The 18649-nt window shown below is 47.3% G+C and overlaps 1 protein-coding gene and 1 non-coding gene across 2 annotated transcripts in view; both read right to left on the bottom strand.

The window, feature by feature from the left end:
• GALNT18 (polypeptide N-acetylgalactosaminyltransferase 18) overlaps positions 1-18649 on the bottom strand; it is a 321263-nt gene that overhangs the window by 6796 nt on the left and 295818 nt on the right. The window contains exon 10 of the mRNA XM_006905641.3: positions 7110-7274. Within this exon, the coding sequence (XP_006905703.1) occupies positions 7110-7274 (165 nt within the window). The remainder of the gene's footprint in view (positions 1-7109; positions 7275-18649) is intronic.
• Positions 14842-14960, bottom strand: LOC112469578. Its single transcript, XR_003042689.1, has one exon. It is a non-coding gene; the product is annotated as a 5S ribosomal RNA (ribosomal RNA).

Raw genomic sequence — 18649 nt, forward strand, 5'->3', positions numbered from 1 at the left:
GGCCTCATGGCCACAAAGCAGCCTCTGGCTTTTAACCTGGTGACGGGGCCAGACGTTGCAGAGTCGAACTGACGTGTTAAGCAGGTCACTCTGACCGCTGTATTGAGCAGAGTTTTGGAGGAAGGAAAGAAGCAGGGACACCTGTTAGCAGGCTTTTGTCCTCAGCAGCCTCTGGGGCCAGGTCCAGGCTCTTCGGGGTGTGGCTTGATGCAGAGCCCCTGGCCAGCTCCGCCCCCCGTGGAGGGCACCGTCACCTGGTTTACTGGTTCGGTCATCTCAATTATTTGTGTAATACTTACAACTACAGGATCTGGAAACACACAATACTTTTAATTAAAGAACTTAAATAAGGGCAATTAAACCTGGCAGGAGAGATGCTGCAGCACACAGAGAGCTTAATTGGAATGGAGACCAAATTAAATATGGAAACAGTGTTAAAAAAATCAAAAGCCGAATGTATAGAATTAAGAAGGCTAATGATAATTTCTGGAGCTGGGTGCCCAGCCTCCAACCTAATTCCTTCTCTTCTGAGCCTCTTGAGTGGTGACGAGAAAGGGCATAAGAGGCAGTATGAGCAGAAGCCAAGAACATGAGACTCTGCTCCCAGCCCTGCCTCTGCCTCTCTGGCCATGACCCTGGGTAAGTGGCTGAGCCACCCTGGACTTCGGTCTTCTCATTTGCAAAAGGTGCTGGAGCACTGAAGGCACTCTGATTTTGTCTCCACATGGAGCACTGACCATGTGCACAGTGGTATGTGGATCCAGGCCCACGGGCCCCTTGGGCTGAGGCACCGAGGAGCTAACTCAGATTACAAAGCCATGCACGTCCTCTCTGCCTCAGTTTTTCCAAGTATGTGTCTGTGGTAGCTGGGTGTGGAACAGTTAGCACCAGACTAAGTAACCTGGCTCTTCCTAGAGATGTAGGTAGATGATTAGACAGAGTCCCAAGGGGGCTTGTTAAACCACAGACCACTAGGCCCCGCTTTCTTATCTAATAAGTCTCCGATGGGGCTGAAAATGTGCCTCTTCAAATTTCCAGGTGCTGCTGCTGGAGATGGTGCTGGTCCAAGGACCACACTTGGGGGAGCACAAACGGCCACCGCCCTGTCTCAGGGTGGGGCCTGGCTGTTCGCCTGCACTCGCCTCCCTGAGGTGCAGTGTCTGGAGCACCTGGGCTGAGCTCAGGCTGGTCTCTGGTTCACAATCAAGGTGCTCACGAGGAGGTTGTGTGTGGACTGAATCTTGGATTGAGACTTCCGTTTATTTCAGAGCTCCCAATCTACTCTCCTTTTTAATTAATTTTCCACGGGCGAGTGGCCCAGTGGGCCTTTGGCTTTAAGCACAGTAGGCTCGGGAGTTTCCAGGTTAAGTTGTTAATGATTAGTAATCAAATACTTCAAAGCACAGGTGGGATGTTAGTGCTAGTTACAGAAACCTGAGATTAAGTCCTTTTGTAGAAGAACGTGGTCTTTCCGTATTATGAATATTCAATACTCCATTTATTCAATAGGTGCTTTTAGTGTTTGTCTTTCTTCAAGGAGACTCACGTGAAACTGAGTGAGATCTGCCTGGGATTTCCTTTGGACTGAAGATGGCGCAATGGCGATGTCAAGTGCAAAAGGAAAAGTGACAGGAGAGCGTGGAGACAGCAGGATGGCTGGTTTGCTGAGGAGGCGGGAATCCAGCTGGATCAAACGCACCTGCAACTGGCTCGGCAGAGAGATCACAGCTCCAAACTCCCACTGCAGCCATCCACTGGCTTTCCAGAGGTGAGACATAGGTATCACAGTATGGCGATTTAAAGCATGAACCCCATATTTGATGGAATTCCCAGATTTGACCTTGGACAAATTACTCAATCTCTCTGTGCCCCAGTTTCCTTATCTGTAGAATGGGGATAATTAAAGTACCTAATGGCACTGTCATGGGATTAAGTAATACTTATAAAGCAGTTACAATACTAGCTGGCACACAGTAAGCACTACATAAATGTAAGATAAATACATCTCCAACTTTCCTCCAGGTCTGATTAGTGGGGAGCTGAGCCATCGCACCTGGCCTTGGCTCCAGACCTCTGTGGGATGAGCAGGGCGAACAGAGAAGTACTGACTGCCATAAACTAAAAATAACTAAGGAAACATTTGGGGCCTAAACAAAGCTCTGTCAGTCCCTTGAAACTGGACAATTACACACTTGCACCTTCATATGACATGGGAATGAAAAGCTATTTTATTCTAAAGCCATAAAGAATTACTCGATTATAGCCTCTTCTTCTCAGCACAAAAGGTTCTCGAAGTTGGACATCCTGACAGCACTTGGGGATCGGAGTGAGAGAAAGTCAAGGGCTCCTCCTCCTTGCGTGTTGGGAAATTGTTTGGCAGAATTAGTGGTGCTCCCTAGGAAATGTGCTCTGCAAATAGGTTCTGTTTTGAGTGGGTTACTCATCTTGCATCGAATTATCAAATCAGACCCCACAAATCAGAGCCAATTGTCCCTAGACGGATAGGCTTGGCTCTGCGCTCAGCTCTCTTCCAGGCAGGCTCCTCTTACTCTTGAACATCTCCTTTCTCTGGGCATTAGCACACATCTCTGTTGTTATCCTGGCTGTTCCTCACCTGGAAAATGCATGGATGCTGCTTCGAGAACAAGGCAAGCACAGGGCTGAGGTGTGGGATGGCCCGCCAGTGGGAACACTGATCTATGTGCCCTGGGAGTCCTCACTAGGCTTTGCCAGTTTCCACCAAAGAACCCCGACAGCCAACAGGAGTGACGGCACCCCCAGCATCTGCCAGCAGCATGAAATACAGTCTGAATAGCCTGACAATTCACTGAAGCCTCCTGTTTTAAAAAATATTCATACGAATTTGTATTCCATTCCACACCACACGCATACTTGTTTTAGTATAAAACATTTCCACCTCTCTCCCCTAAATCGGAAGTTGTGGGAAGAAGTACGTGTTTACCCTGCAACTTTGTGTACCCCACTTAGCGCATGTCTGTGTATGCAGTTGGGATGCACTACCACCTAAAAGTGCTTCTGTAGGAACTAGGAATTTTCCAACTATGCAAGGTCTTTTGACTTTTACACTGATATGTCCTTGAAATACTATAATTCTATTTTTTTTTTTCTTTTCATCATGCATGGAGAGTCATTGAGGGTTGGGTTTTGTTCATCATTGGGTCTCTCAGAAACCTAGCTCAAGACCTGGCACACAGGAGACCTTTAATTAATATTTGCGAATTTTAATAAAGGACTCCTTCATTCAGTCAACAGCATGCTGGGTGTCTTCTCTGTCTCAGGCTTCCCGCTGGCGTCTGGAAGATACTGAAAGTGTAAGTCATGGTCCTGCCCTCCAGTCTGTTGGTTGATCGAAGCGAGGGGCACAGAGCGAAATAACAAACAATTCCATAAAGTGAGATGAAGATGACCCTCATGCATGGAGCTCAGCTCATTTTTAAATTCATGGTGCTTTTTATTAAGGCAGGCCCAGTGGGACTTCTGGATAGAAAAAGCCTTTCTCAGCGTTGCTGTCTAACTTAAGCTTAGAATTACAGAATTTCAGGATTGGCAAGCCCTTAAAACCATCAAGTCCAACTCTTTTTAGAGCTATTGGGCCTCAGACGGCCTGCTGAGTAGTCCCCTGAGCCCATCTCTTCTCTCAACCACCAACCTCATGTCTGGACAGCTCTGATTATGAGAAAGCTGCTCTAAAATTGTCCCTGATTCTTCCCGCTGGTCCCTCAGGGCTACACAGGACAAGCCTGTTCTCTCTTGCATGGGGCAGTCCTTCTCATATCTGACGGCAGAGCTCAGGCACTGCTGATGTCCTTCTGGTCGGAAAGTGCCGACTCTTTCAGCCAAGGAAGTTGCACCTTAGAGGACACACGTCATTTGCTTATCCACACAAAGTAATGATGAAAACAGGGAGGGGTGTGTGTGTCTCGTTACCACTGGGAGACAGCCCACTGCTTTGCTTGACAGGTTTCTTGACACAAAGTTCTCCTTTACATGATCTGATATCTGCTTCCTCTCTCTCATTCCACTGGTTCAGGCGTCACTGACTAAATGCCTCTTCACTAATGCCACATCACCAAATCCCAGAGCCCCCGAAATCTCAGTATGATGGGTCCTCTCTGAAGACTGAAAGGCCTATACTCCTGCATATGAATTTATAATTGCAGTAGGTAGTCATTTTAGAAAGTTCTTTAAACCTGGAGGAGTCACAAGCTAGAAAATCATCGAAGGCAACAACTACCACTCTAATGTTAATGACTTTTCATCGCATGTTGACGTGAGAAACACTGGCTATTTAGAGACACGTGTGTTGCTTGAGAAGGACAACTCTGGCTGTTCTTCAAACTCAGAGCCTGGGGTGGTCTTGGGTTAATAATCCCCTCTCACGACAACCTCCATTTAATCTATCATTACTTCCAATAGACTGCTGACATATCTCTCAAAGTCCTCTCCAACAGCTGCCTGGCCCCACATCCCTTCTCTCACAGGGACAATGGAACAGCTCCCTAACTTGCTTCTCTATCTGTAGCCTCTTTTCTTCCAGTCCACCTTGTATTCTGCTGCCAGAGGGACTCAGAGACCATCATAGCAATCCGCTGCCTAAGAACTTCCCCTAGTTCCTCCCTTTGCTTTTAAGGTAAAGTCCAAACTTCCTGGCATGGCTCTCAACCACCACTATTATCCGCTCAAACTGACTCTTCAGTCTGATCTGCCCCATTGAAAATTCTAAACTCTACCCACACCAACATCGGATTTCTACTCCTCAACTATGCTCTGTATTTTCTTGCCTTTGCCCAGGCTGAGCCTCTGCATGGAATTCTCTTCTCCATTTCCACACCTGGGAACTGTCCTACAACTTTCAAGATCCAGTCAGATCAAACAAGCCTCGAATGTTCCCCGAATTCTACAGATGGAACCTGTCACCCTGGGCTCCCAGGACACCATACCCCCCTCATTTCTGCCCTCATCGTCCAGTTTTGTTGTGTGTTTACATGCCCATGAGCTCCTCCAGGGCAGAGGCCATGTCTGATTCATATCTGCAACTCTCCTGCCCAGCCCCTGTGCTCCAAATATGTTTGATGAACGACTGAAGGAAAGAAATGTTCATTATCGGAAAATTGTTCATCAGAGCCCTGTGCATCAGCGTTGCCAAGAGATGTTTTCATCAAATGTGGTTTCTCAGTGTCAGATTCTAACGCTATCCTGATCCATCCTGAAGCATTGGAAATTCAGAAGAGCTAGCAAGGGTTAGAGGAAAGGCATTTTATTTGTTAAACAGAATATCAGGGTATGAGATGAAACACTAAGATATGCAAATGCATATCTTCTTTATAGAAGAACCTGGGAAAATCACAATAGATTATTTTGAAATTAATTTAGCCTGAGTGTCTGTGGAGTTTAAAAGCGGCCCTCAGGAGAGTAAATAATGCAGAATGTGAAACCGTAAAGATTTGAAATGCACCAGGAAAAGCTCCTTTCAGCCCATCTTCTGCACCAGAACATTCTAGTTGGTAGGATCCCCATGTAATTTGCAAAGATTAAAACCCATTGCAAGAAAATTAGCCTAAAGCGCATGACTCTAATCATTTAAGAGGCTCCCAGCTTCCCCTCGCCTTGCAGCTCCTAACCGATGTGGGTTTGGGGACAGATTCTGGGTTGCTAGATATTGATCATTTTGCATTAAAAAAATTCAAATATGTTAATTTTAAAATATCAAGTAAGAGTGGCTGCCCTGGCTTTGCAAATAGGGATTTAAAAATATTATTTCTGAACAGTTCCCTTGGTAGAAGGATCAAGGATATGACTCCCAAAGCACCTGAGAGTTTTAATTAGATAGAAATGTAAGTAGCTGAAGGCTATCCAGTCTCCAGAGCTCCACATGCCAACATGGCCTGTTTTGTTGGTCACTGTGTCCTTTCAAGCAGGAATTGTGTGGGGCTGGATTTGGGAGTGTCTATGCCTTGAGGACACCTATTTAGTCCCAATCAGGGATGGAGAGGTGAGATGAGGACTAGCTAGGGGCACCAAGGTATGGTGATCTACACGGGAGATGGAGCTATGTCACTGCAACCTACGACCCGGGGCTCGTGCAGGAAGGCTGTGTCCGTGAAGGCTGGAAAGGAGGCAATGGGCCTGCCTGTGGGACTGGGATATTTGCACAGCCTGGGTTCACATTCGGCCAGCCTGTTGGAACTCCAGCTCATTGCTCTCAGGCTGTGTGGTCTTGGTCAGAGGATTTAATCTTGTTTCGTCATCTTTGAGATGGAGTTGCTATGCTTACTAATGTCAAACTGCACGAGGCTGGACACAGAGAGGCCAAGGCTCCACAGACCCATGGACCTGTTTCCCTGGTGATTCTGGGTGGAGGAGCAAGGCCTCTGAATGGGCCAGGGAGCTTACTTTAGTTCGTGAACACTAATATCCAGGTAACGCAAAGTCCCCAGGATGGCAGGTACTTGTCTGGGCCGTGACCTCCAAGGGCTATCCCAGGACAGCTCAGGTCCTTGCCCCCTGCTCCTCTCCCAGGAAGTTGAAACAGACTGCCTTTCACAAAATGGCCCCAAGACACTGCCCTGTGTGAAAACCTCATCCCCTAGAGGACCCTCTGTTGGGATGAAGGTAGAGGGGGTCACAGACCAGACACAGCCCAGCAGTGTTTATCCCTGGAAGACTGGGGCTTCGTCTCCTGAGAAGAGGTTTGTGTAGAAGAAATGTGAGGGTTTTAAAGTCAGAGGGACCCCAGTTTAAATCCCAGCCCCACCCATTACTGTGGGACTCTGTGCAGGTGTCTTCCTGCTCCAAGCCTGTTTCCTTATATCCAAAAATTAAACGAGAAAACAATGACAATAACAATAATAATAATAATAATAAAAACAACAACAACAACAACCTCCCTCAGAGCCAATATTAGGAGTTGGTGAGCTAATTCATGTGAAACCCCTGGCATGGAGTAAGTGTTCAATAAATCTCGAGAACTGGTCTGGAGTCACAGCCTCCTTGTTGCCACGGGGTCACTGTCCTCTGTCTCTCCTCCCATGTGGCCCCTCTCTCCATTTTCTGTGCTCTCGCTCTTCCTGGGGGCTCTGGGCTGTTACCTGAGAGAAATGCCAGTGAAGCTTCATTCTCTTGGCTTTGGCATAACTGCATTCGATGAGCCGAGGCCGACTGTTGACATCCACCAAGCACCGGTTGTCATCGTCATCAACCGTAGGGCTCAGGACGCCAACGTGGATCTGCTGACTGCTCGTGTAGTACACATTCTGGGGGCGGGAGAAGAAGAAGGTTAAGTGACCAGAGAGATAGGCAGGTGAAGTGGCGCTTCTGCCCGAGCAGCCGACAAAGAGGTCACAATCCAGTGGCCTTCAAATATTTCCTACTGCAATGGACGAGAAGAAACCATTTTACATTATGATCCGGTATAGCATCTGGTCCACATGTATAACTGAAACAAATTTTTCAAGAAATGAAATTTAGCCTTCTTATATGCAATGCACTCTATTTTCTATTCTATTCTTTCATTGAAAATCATCAGTCAAAACCTTTTAAATTGATTTCACCATCCACAGTTTAAAAAAATATTTCTCGAATCCATTATTTACAGGTTTGCTGACTTCATCCCTCTGTAATTACTTCATGCAAGATGCTATGCGTGACCAGTAGCTAAAGAGCAAAAGACCCAGGCCATGCCTTCAGAGTACTCAGTCTTGTGGGATGGGAGAGATGTAACAGGTAACTTCTATCCATACTAAGACTGGGTAGAACAAGAGTTGGCAAATTTTTTCTTTTTTTTTTTTACCTCTCTTTAATTCCTGCCCCCCACCGCTCCCCACCCCAACTTCTACCCCTGACCTGTGGATGTTGCCATTTCCCCTTAAGAACTGGATCTCTGAAGGCCGGGTGTCTTCTCTCACACGCTCGCAGCGTGCACCCAGGGCCTGGTGCACCTGGGGAATGGTCCGCGGCTCCACCTGGAGCGCAAACCCAGAACCTTCTGTGTATAAAGCAGACGTGCTAACCACTACACTATGGAGCCACCCGGCAAATTTTTTCTTAAAGGGCCAGACAGCAAATAGTTTTGGCTTTGCAGATGTGTTGGGAGGTCTCCAATCACACGCTCGCAATGTGCACCCAGGGCCTGGTGCACCTGGGGAATGGTCCGCGGCTCCACCTGGAGCGCAAACCCAGAACCTTCTGTGTATAAAGCAGACGTGCTAACCACTACACTATGGAGCCACCCGGCAAATTTTTTCTTAAAGGGCCAGACAGCAAATAGTTTTGGCTTTGCAGATGTGTTGGGAGGTCTCCAAGACTATGCCAGATTCCATGATTCTCTAGGACTCACAGGACGCAGCATATAGTTGTACTCATGGCTATGATTTATTACAGTGAAAGGATACAAATCAAATCAGCAAAGTGAACAGGTACGCAGGGCAAAGTCTAGGGTAACCAGCACAAGCTTCCAAGGGTCCTCTCCAAGGGGTCACAGAGGATGCACAGGATGCCCCCAGCAAGAAGCTGAGACGACGTGTGTGAAGTGCTATCTACCAGGGAAGTGTGTTAGAGGCTAAGCACTCAGGGGTTTTACTGGGGGTTCATCACGTAGGCAGCCTCTGCCTGCTATGTTCCAGAATTCTAGATTTCCAGAAGGAAAGCAGATATTTCGCATAAACCATGTTGTTTATATAATTGGTTTAGACACATGGTGGCAACACTCCTGAAATCCGAGTTCCTAGAGGCCAGTCAAGAACCAACATTGTAAGCAGAGCTTTCAAAAAAGAGCAGTCGTTGCTGTTTCAACTGTTTTCTTCACAGAGGGCCAGACTGTCTCCATCAATCCAACTCTGCCCTTGTACCATGAACACGGCCATAGACAGTACCTAAACGAATGGCTGTGTTCCAGTCACGCTTTTTTTTACAGAAATGGAGGCTGGTCCTGATCTAGAAGAAAGCCACATGACCCTGGGCCTTCAAAGTTTTTAATCATTTCCCCAGCTGTGGTTTATGACAAGGGCTCTGAGTGTGCAGGCATAAGGTTCTGTGAGCTCTTTTCTTCACATTTCTAAAGGAATTAACACCTATGATTAGGCCTCTGGGCAAATCGGGATACTATATTTCTTTGCTTTAGGTTAGAACTCAGGGTGGGCCCTCATTATCTTCATCTATTCAAAAATTCTCACTGGTAAATATTTTCAATTCATTCCTAATGGCAAAATGAAGTATTTCTTGCTTTAGTAAAAGAAGGTGGTTGACAAGGACTTGTAAAACATGAATGCAGGGGCATAAAAGGGGCCGTGGGGCGGGAAGGGCAGTGCAGGGAAGCAGAGTAAGTGAGGGTGGTCCTTCAGAAGCATGTTCTTCCTGATGTTTGGAAGTCCAAGGAGAGGGGTGGAGAGACAGCAGGGTCACTTCAGACCTAAGAAGAGCCCCAGGCCAGGATATCAGTGAAGACCCCAACAAGAAAGAGTTGGTACACTTAACATAGGGGAATCCACCAAGGGTATAATAAAGGCACAATTCTCAATGGTGTGGGTGAGTGAAAAGGCACCACGGGGATGATATAGTTCCCTGAGGATAGTTACACGGAGTTGCTACCACTCCTAGGCTCAAAGGGACGAGAGTAGACAGCAGTTACCAGAATCCGTGAGAGAAAAGTTACGTTGAGAAGATGGACTTGCAAGAAGACCCAGGGGAAAGGGTTGATGGTAATGGTGAGTGGTGGGAACAGACGCCCAACGTCACCCTCCCCCCACTACTCTATTCCTCCGCTGGACCAGCCCATTGGCAGAACCCAAATGGAAGCTGTGAACCCATTAAAGCATTCCGTAGTCAGCCTCACAGGGTGGAAGGAAAAGGACAGAGAGTGGGTCTGGAGGGATAAATGGAAGACACTCATCGCAGCAAGGATCTGCTCTCTATGGTAAGCTTACAAGTTATCAGTTTGGAAAATCCATGGAAATAGACATCAGAACTACTAAATACCTTCTTCCCAAATCAGAGGTGGGGGATCATAGTGATCAAAGTTTTCAGCAGAGGCCAAATGTCGAGCACCTTGCTTCAACGTGGAAATATGACCAGAGCACAGAGGCCAGGGGAGCCTATTCAGCACCTAAATAGGGTAAGAAGTGCAGTTCTCGTCTGTTGTGTGGCCTGGATTTCCAGTTGGCCACCAAGGAAAGCTGATGATCTGCTACAGCTTCCAGTTTATTGAAGGTGAGGGAGAATTCTATAACTGGTAAGATTTAGTAAATTAAAGATATGGTTAGGTATCTCATCCATCCATCCACCCATCCACCCATCCATCCATCCATCCTTCCAATAAATAACCTCTAAGTTGGGTTCTGAAGATAGAGAGATGAGGAAACTGTGGTCCTTGTCCTGGAGGATCCAAAAGCCAAGTTGGAAATAATGGTCCTAATCATGCTAATCTAAGAACTGTCTCTGCTTCTCCCACTTGCCTACCCTGACTCTTGCTACTTTGAAAACAGAAATGAAAACTCAGCACCTCCAGAAAGCCTTCCCTGAATATGCAAAAGTATAGGGCCTTCGCTGCCACCTGGGCTTCCTCCCAAAGGCACAGAGCTGTTTCTGCCGTTGGGCTGAATGCACCAAGCTCTCTCCTCGGGACAGAGTGTAGGCGTGCCGGGACCCAGACTTCCTGAGTTTCAGGAGTGTGGTGCAAGACAAGAACAGTCAGGGAGCCAGGCACTTCCTTCCTTCATCCTTGTCCTCAGGGCGTGGCACTTGTCTCCAGGGCAGGCTCTACAGATAAAAGCGGCTGCCCAGGTAATAGTTGAAATTAGTTTTACTCATTTAGCTGCTCTGAAGTGCTTGAGGGAGATGCTTGAGAGATGTGTGCACCTTACTGTCTGATCCAGCTGTCATCAGAGCTGTTTATTACTCCAGAGTCTGGGAAAATCATAATAGAAACAGACAGTTGTTTGTTATTTAAAAAGCCAACAACAAAGTGCACCCTCAGTGGTGTAATTGTGAAACCGGCAGATCACAGGGAGATTCAGCAAAGAGGATTCTTTCGAGGCATCACTTGGACATCTCAGAAGCCTAGCCAGTAGTGGACAGAATGAATGGCCTGAACACAAACGAGGGAAAACAGTTCAATACAAGATGCCCCACTTTAGTGCCTACAGGCCCAAAAAGCACAGCTATACTTTCTGAGCAATAAGGAGCCTGGAAGATTCAGGGATGAAACGACTTAGAATTGTGTTTCTCAATGGGGGAGAGTTTTGCCAATCAGTAACTATTTGACAATGTCTGGAGACATTTTTGTTTGTCATGATGGGGACAGGGGACAAGGCTGCTATGCTACTGGTATTTAGTGGGTAGAGGTCAGGGATGCTACTCAACATGTCAAATGCACATGACAGTCCCCCACAGCCAAGAATCATCCAGCCCAAAATGTCAGTAGTGTCTTGACACCCCTGCCTTAGACTGCTAATGATAAAAGCTGAAATATTTTTAGCTCTTACTACTTGCCAGACAAGAAATGATTTACATGCTTTATCCCACTGAATTCTAATAACTCTATGGAGACAGGTACTACTATTGTCCCCGTCTTGTAGATGAGGAAACCGAAGCACAGAGAAATTAAGAAACTTGTCCAGAGTTGCATAGTTTGGAGAGCAATTGCTGAGATTCAAACTGAGGCAGCCTGACTCTAGAGCTGCACCCGAGACCTCTCACCTCACTCGCCTACCTCCTTCGGGTTACTCCAGATCCAGGGGCCAGGCTGGAGGGGGAAAGGCAGGGAAGCTGGCTTGGAAGCTTCCATTGTTATCCCTTTGAGCCATGAGCGGGCCTGGACTAAGGAAGCAGCAGAGGGCTGGAGGCGGCTTTACTTAAAGGACCATAACACGAGTTGGTACAAAGTATAAAGACAGCAACATCCTTCCTGTAATTCACGTTACAGGTGGAGGGCAAGCTGTTATCTGGTCTGTGGATGTTTTGCAAACTCCCTGGGCATAGAAATGACATCCCAGACCACACAGATCCTCCTCAACTGCAAATGATTGATTTAGCTCATTCTCTACACAACCCCACACAGCTCAGCAGAGCTACAAACACCAGCTCAGGCATTTCATTCTGATGCTTGCAAGAGAATGAGAAAAATCACTGGCAGGGTGAAAGAACAAACACATCCTATCTCGGGTGTCATACCAGTAGCATGTTCTTATCCCTGAGGCTGGGGGCAGGAGTAATGACTCATAGCTAAACTGGACAGCCAGCTAGGGAGCCCACAGTGCCCCTGGGTACATACTCTTGCTTTCAAGGACACAGAGCCAAGGCCGGGCAAAGACTCCCAGGGCTGGAGATTCCCCTTGCTCCATCACTTCATCTCTGAGACAAGCAAGGGCCCCTGCATTGCAGGACACAGGTAGATCCCCTGCCAGACGTCCTCAGCATCCCTTCTCTTCCTGGCAGGCCTGGAGGTGGGCCCTGCCTCTCTCAGAGACTGAGGTATGGACTTCCACAAGATCTGCCCCTCACATGAATCAAACATCACCTCTTAGACAGAAACTGCTACGGGGAATGAAACTGCTTCAGAAAGGAAAGGTGGAAAAGAAAACAAACATATTTTTGTATCCCTATCCACCAGACCCTCTGCTAGGTACTTCCATACCTGTGGTCATCTTCCATGTTTAAAGATAGAAAAAACTGAGGCTAAGATGATTTTAAAAACCTCACCAGGGTACACAGGTAATCAGCCACGCTCTCCCTTCCTTGCCAAGGGGGAGGTTCTAGGGAAGCTGAGTTCTTGATAATTCAGGGCCTTCATCCCACTCTCCAGGTCAAGCAGCCCAGACAGCCTTCCCCAGGCCTTGGCAGGGCCTCCCATCAGCCTGAGCTGAGACTGGGGCACCACTCTAACCCTGTCCCAAACCAGCTTGGGCTGGCTGAAACACAGGGGCTTGGCCCTAGAGAACCATCCTGAATTCATCCCTCAGAACCAGCAACAGAACCACCAGGGTCATTTCCACCAGATTGTTCACACTGAGCCCTGGGAGCTCTAAGAAGGGATTCTGGGGCCCCTGAGGGGAGTCATGTCTGGGAAGACCAGGGGCTGGTGGATAGGGCTCTAGGGCCCTCTCCCAACTCAATCAAGGAAGATCTTCTTTTGTCTTTCTTATATTTGACTTTCATATAATATTTTGTTCAAATAAAAGATTACAAAGAATTTACCAAAAAGTGTGACAATCGCTGCCCTAAAACATGAGGCACCTGTCCAGGAGGGGGCCGTTAAGGCTTAGTTAACGTGTGTTAGCTTATATTCCACCAATCGGAATTCATAAACACTTGATGAGCAGCTTTAGTTTCCTGTCTCCAACTTCCACTGCCTTGCATTCTTTAATGACCAATTTACATATTTTTCATTCATTCGATCCCCTTTTCTATCCAGACTTCCATAACTACCTCACGATACCTTAACTTTTATGGAAATTCTGGAGCCATTCCCAAACTGAGCAGAGATGAGATGAAAGAATTTTAGGATGGGCAGAGGGAGAGGGGTGGAGAGCCTCCCAGGCAAATCAGGAATGTGGAGCAAAATGGGGCTGGTTAAATTACTTAATAATATAAATATTTCAAGACACAACTGAGGTACCGGTTTCCTTCCAAACAACGGGCATGTGGATTTTGAGCAGCTTTATTTCCTCCATTAAGTGACGTTTCCTTGGCAATAATGCCAGCGTATAGAGTGGGGGCCCTTGAAGAGTGAGGCACCTTAGAGATATTTAGAGACACAGTCTAGGGGTCGAAAATGACACATAATGGGGTGGTTACAAAGTGTCAGAATGGAGGGGGGTTGGCAAAGATCACTGAATGGGGGGCCAACCTGTGGGCTGGACCACTGCATTGGAGTGGGCTTTCTGGAGGAGGGGATGTGTGTTGGACCTTGGAAGAGAAGAAAGATCGACAAGCAAATGAAACAGAGGAGGAGAGAGGAACCAAAAGGACACAGTCCTAAATGCAATCAGGCTAAGGCAGTGGTCTCCACCTTGGCTTCACATTACAACCATCTGGAAAGCCTTAAACCCATCAATCACAATCTTAGTGGGTGGGACCTAGACATGGGCAGGTGATTCCAATGTGCGGCCAAGCTTGGAAACCAGCTGTATGAAGGAGACTTTGTGCAACCTCAGGAGGAAATGTAGAGGCAGTACCGACAACTTCCTGGTTTCCAAGCCTCCCTCTTATTGTGGCGGGCCAGCTGGATCCCTATATGCAAGGGCATTGTTCTTATGCGTCTGATGAGGGTGGCCAAGAGGTTGGGAAGCACCAATATTTAGGACAATGGCTCTCAGATATGGTCCTAGAGTCATCTGGGAATTTAGTAGAAATGCACACTTTTGTACCCAACCCCAGACCGACTGATTCAGGAACTCTGAATCAGGAATCTGTGTTTTAACAAGCCCTCCAGGTAAGTCTGATGGAGGTGAACATTTGAGAACCATCAGTCTAGGAGACAGGTAGCCTGCTGGGATAGAGAGAACATGGGCTTCCAAGTCAGGTGGGCCTTCATTTTCACTTCCTGGCCAGGAAGCCACTCTGAGCCTCAGTTTCCTGACTTATAAAATGCAGTTGTGAGGCTTGAATTTTATTATTAATTTTTATTTTTATTTAACTTTCACTTCCTGGCCGGGAAGCCACTCTGAGCCTCAGTTTCCTGACCTGTAAAATGCAGTTGTGAGGCTTGAAATTGATTATTTATTTTTATTATTTATTTATTTATTTTTTTAGGTGAGGCAACCCTTGGTTGACCTCACATATTGCAAGGATCTTGTCAGCTCACAATCCCTCATTTTTTATTTTTTACGCCTACAGCACCTGGTCTTCCTAGGTGGTCTCCCATCCAAGTACTAACCAGGCCCGACCCTGCTTAGCTTCCGAGATCAGATGGGATCGGGCTTGTTCAGGGTGGCATGGCCGTGGATTGAGGCTTGAAATATTGATAGCCCCTGGTCGGCTCACAGGGACTGCAGGGCAAGAACAGGCAGGCAGGGACAGAAGTATCTTTGGGATAGAAGGAGAAAACCCAGTAGGGACTGCTGGTCAGCTGCCCTGTCTCAACTGCCCTCATAACTGTGGCCCTGCCCCATGTCTGACTGGCCAGAAGGCCTGTGGGTCAGGATTCATGGAAACAGCAAGCAGGGTGTGGGTGTGGTGGGAGAGAAGAGCGCTGCTTCATTAAATTTCAGTGTAAAGTGGTGGTAGTGGCACTCATAATATGTGCTAGAAATGGGCTCTTTGTCCTCTTTACCAAGAACGAGCTACTACCAGCCCCTCTGCAGACAGGGAGGGCTGATTTGAGGGTTTGGCTACTGGTCATTAACCCCTTGACACAGAGGTTAGTTATCATGCTGAAGACCGCAGGGCATTGATGCTAAATCAGGAACGAAGGGGAGTCACTTCCAAAATGATCTTATGTTCACTAACCACAGAACCAGGTAGCTATTCGGAATGGACACATTGATAAACATGCTGCTTGCTGCAACTGTGAAGGAGCAGAAATGTGGAAAGCTAGGCCCCTAGCTCAGGGCTCCACCTTGTGAGCCTGTTTCCCTGGTGGAGGGGGAACAGATGAGGCTAAGCACATGCACTCCCTAGGTTTGGAGGGAGAGGTTTATAACTGGCACTCAAACCATGGTCAGTAGTTGATCCAATTTAATTCAGCATATGTTCCTTTGTGCCCTCCAGGGTGTGCGCCTAAGCTGGGCATTGGGCACAGACAGGAGCCAGACATGCCTTCCTTTGAGGAATTCTCAGCCTGGTGGGGAGACGGCCATGCTGGAAGGTGAAGGGAACAGCCTCATGGCCAGGCTTAGAGCAGGGAGTGGGGCGGTGCGGCGCGGGAAGAAGATAAGGCTAGAAAAGCAGCTTGGGGACTGAAGAGTTTGGACAGCACCCTTTTGGCTTCAGATTAACTGTCCTTCTATTTATTAGCACATCTGAGGGTTTCTCAGAGTCTTTGGAGTGAGAAACATTCAAGGGGCGTGGAAAGAAAGCCTGACCTAGAGGTAGCTCAGGTCACTTCTGCAGGTCTGCCTGGGAGAGTTCAGCTGCGGGTCTGCAGGGCGGCAGAAAGAGGGGCAGAGCTTTGAACCAAGGGGCCTGAACTGGGCAGCCTGGGAAGCAGACGCCTGATGCTCTCGCTGGGCTAGGGAAGTCTGACTTCCTTTCATAGTTGTCTATGTGCCCACGGCACAGATGTCAGCCATTTTCCTGTTGCTCACTATGGAGTTGTTTGCAACCTAGCCCGCCCTATCGGCAACACTACTCCCCCACCTTGCTGTGTCTTCTCTTCCTGTGTCATTCTGAGTTCCTGGTATACCCTGGGCCCAGTGTTTCCCTGTGAACTTCTCTGCCCAGGAGAGAGCCAGGTGACAGGTCACCCTGGACTTCCTGCATGGAAACTGAGGGTTGAGCAGAATTACCAGTGAGAGAACAGAGACAAACCGGAAACAATGGCTGCAGGATTCTTGATGCTTAAGAGATTTTTTGCTTTCTTGTAACAGCATCTTGTCTCACTTTGGCCATAAGGGTAGGCATGTTTCACAAGCTGGCCCAGGGTTTGGTTCCAGGATATGTATGTGACCTAGTCTGGCCCAATGAAAGTCTTTCCTGGAATTTTCTGTTTGTGGGATCAAACTGGAAGGCTCTAAGCCCAGAGCTGCCTTCTTCTTAAGGTGAATCAGGGAAGCCCCTTCCTCCTTAACTATAAGAGAGACTAAGGTTATACATGAAGGAAAACAGAGTCAAAAGGGAAGAGAGAGAGAGGAGAGAAAGAGAGAGAGAGAGAGAGAGAGAGAGCGCAAGAGAGAGCGCGCAAGAGAGAGCGAGATTGAGAGAGAGAGAGAGACAGTTAGGCAGCTACATTCAAGCCCCTGGTTTAGCCCTGCCTGAACCCAGAGCCAGAAATGGGATGTCAGTTATATGAGATGATAAAATTTCTTTTGCATTTCAGTTGGCTTGAGTTAGGATTCTGTTACTTGCAACCAAGGGTCTTGACTAATACAAAACATATGAGACATTTCCAGAACACCAAAGGGGATAAGCAAAAGGTTAATCAAGTCATATCAAAGGTGGTCCTTAGCTACAAGGTGAATGCAAATGTCATGTGAGTATGATTATTCATTATAATAAAACAAGTCAACAATAAAGTATTAAAGTTTGTAAATATCTGACTTTCTTACGAGATAAGGAAATATCTCACTTATTTGAATGCCAGTATGCTTTCTTCAGTGGGTGAAAAGCTAGGGATCTTGGAGGCTCACATAGCCTTCATTAACCCTTCGGAGTGGGCTGAGTATATGAACATTACCCAGCATTTGGATATAAGTGAAGAAGCGGAGAACTGCAGAGGAAGCTTGAGCTATGGGGAAATAAGACTGGAACAGTCCTGGATAAGACAAAGAACAGGTGCCCTAGACTGGATCTGTCTCTAGGGAGCAGTGTTTGCCAACTCCCCCAGCCTGGACCTTGGCCCTCAGCCAGGTTCTGCTGCTGCCGCTGCCCCTCCCTTGCGCTTCCTGCTCTCTACCTGCACGCCAGACCAGCCTCGTTACTTGACACAGGTGCCTGCTTGGATAGCTCTCTTCAGCAGAGTGCTCTGACGCAGATGGGGGCTGCAAATGATGGTCACTTCAGACAGAAGCACACTGACAAAGGAGAGATCACAAAAGAAGTCCAATCACCCTGTGGGCCAGGGTGGTGGATCAGAAAAGAACTAGGCTTGTCATGGGGAAGAAGGATGTGTACAGGATGTGCGCTGCTGTCAGAACAAGGTGAGAGAGTGCAGAACCAGGGATTAGGGCGGGCAGCTGTGAAGGGGCAAGAGGAGGTGTCACTGTAGGTCTAACAATGATCCACCTCCTGAGAGAATGGCCCCCCAAAAGTCTGTATTCTGCGACTCTACCTGCCCATTGGTGAGAGTGGAGCTGTTAAAGGGCCAAGATGGCTCTCTTCCCGCATTAATTTAAAACATGAAATGAAGAGACACTGAGATGAGGCTAAGATGAGGCTTAGTCCTGTAGTCAGAACATGTTTAGCTGGAGAAGATCCTTGTACTTTTACTGATGAAGCTGAGGGAGCTGCTCCTGTTCCTGCCTTCCCCAGTCAACCCTCCCTTTGAGTCCGTAAATGAATCACCCCAGATTTTCTCTAATATCATCTGCTCTTTGTTTTTAGCTTAAGCTATCCAAATTTGTTTTAGTTCTTCTTGGTGTAGATAACAACCTCCTCCCTTGAAATGAATAAATACAGTTTGCTCATTGATCAGGAAGTTCTTTATCTTCAAGAAACCTTAAACGTCTGCTATCTGGCTATTGGGTCCCATTTGGGCCCCTATTTTGGAAGGTACTGCTCAAAGCCCTTTTAGCTATGTCTGCTTGTCTGTCACAAGCTGTGTCTATTGACAAACAGCTAAGGTGGAACATATCAAGTACACTGAGGAAAATGTGCCCTGACAATCCTCTTTTCCCAAACACAACAGTCTGCCAACTGCATTAACTTGTGACAGGTTCCTTAACTACTGTAACGGGTTGATTCACAGCCCTGTCCTATGAGGCCTGTTACACATCTCGTCTTTAGTGTCAGACTTGGCCACATGTCTTTAACCAATGAA

The sequence above is a fragment of the Pteropus alecto genome, unplaced genomic scaffold (genome assembly GCF_000325575.1).
Source record: "Pteropus alecto unplaced genomic scaffold, ASM32557v1 scaffold461, whole genome shotgun sequence".
In the NCBI taxonomy this organism is placed as follows: Eukaryota; Metazoa; Chordata; class Mammalia; order Chiroptera; family Pteropodidae; genus Pteropus; species Pteropus alecto.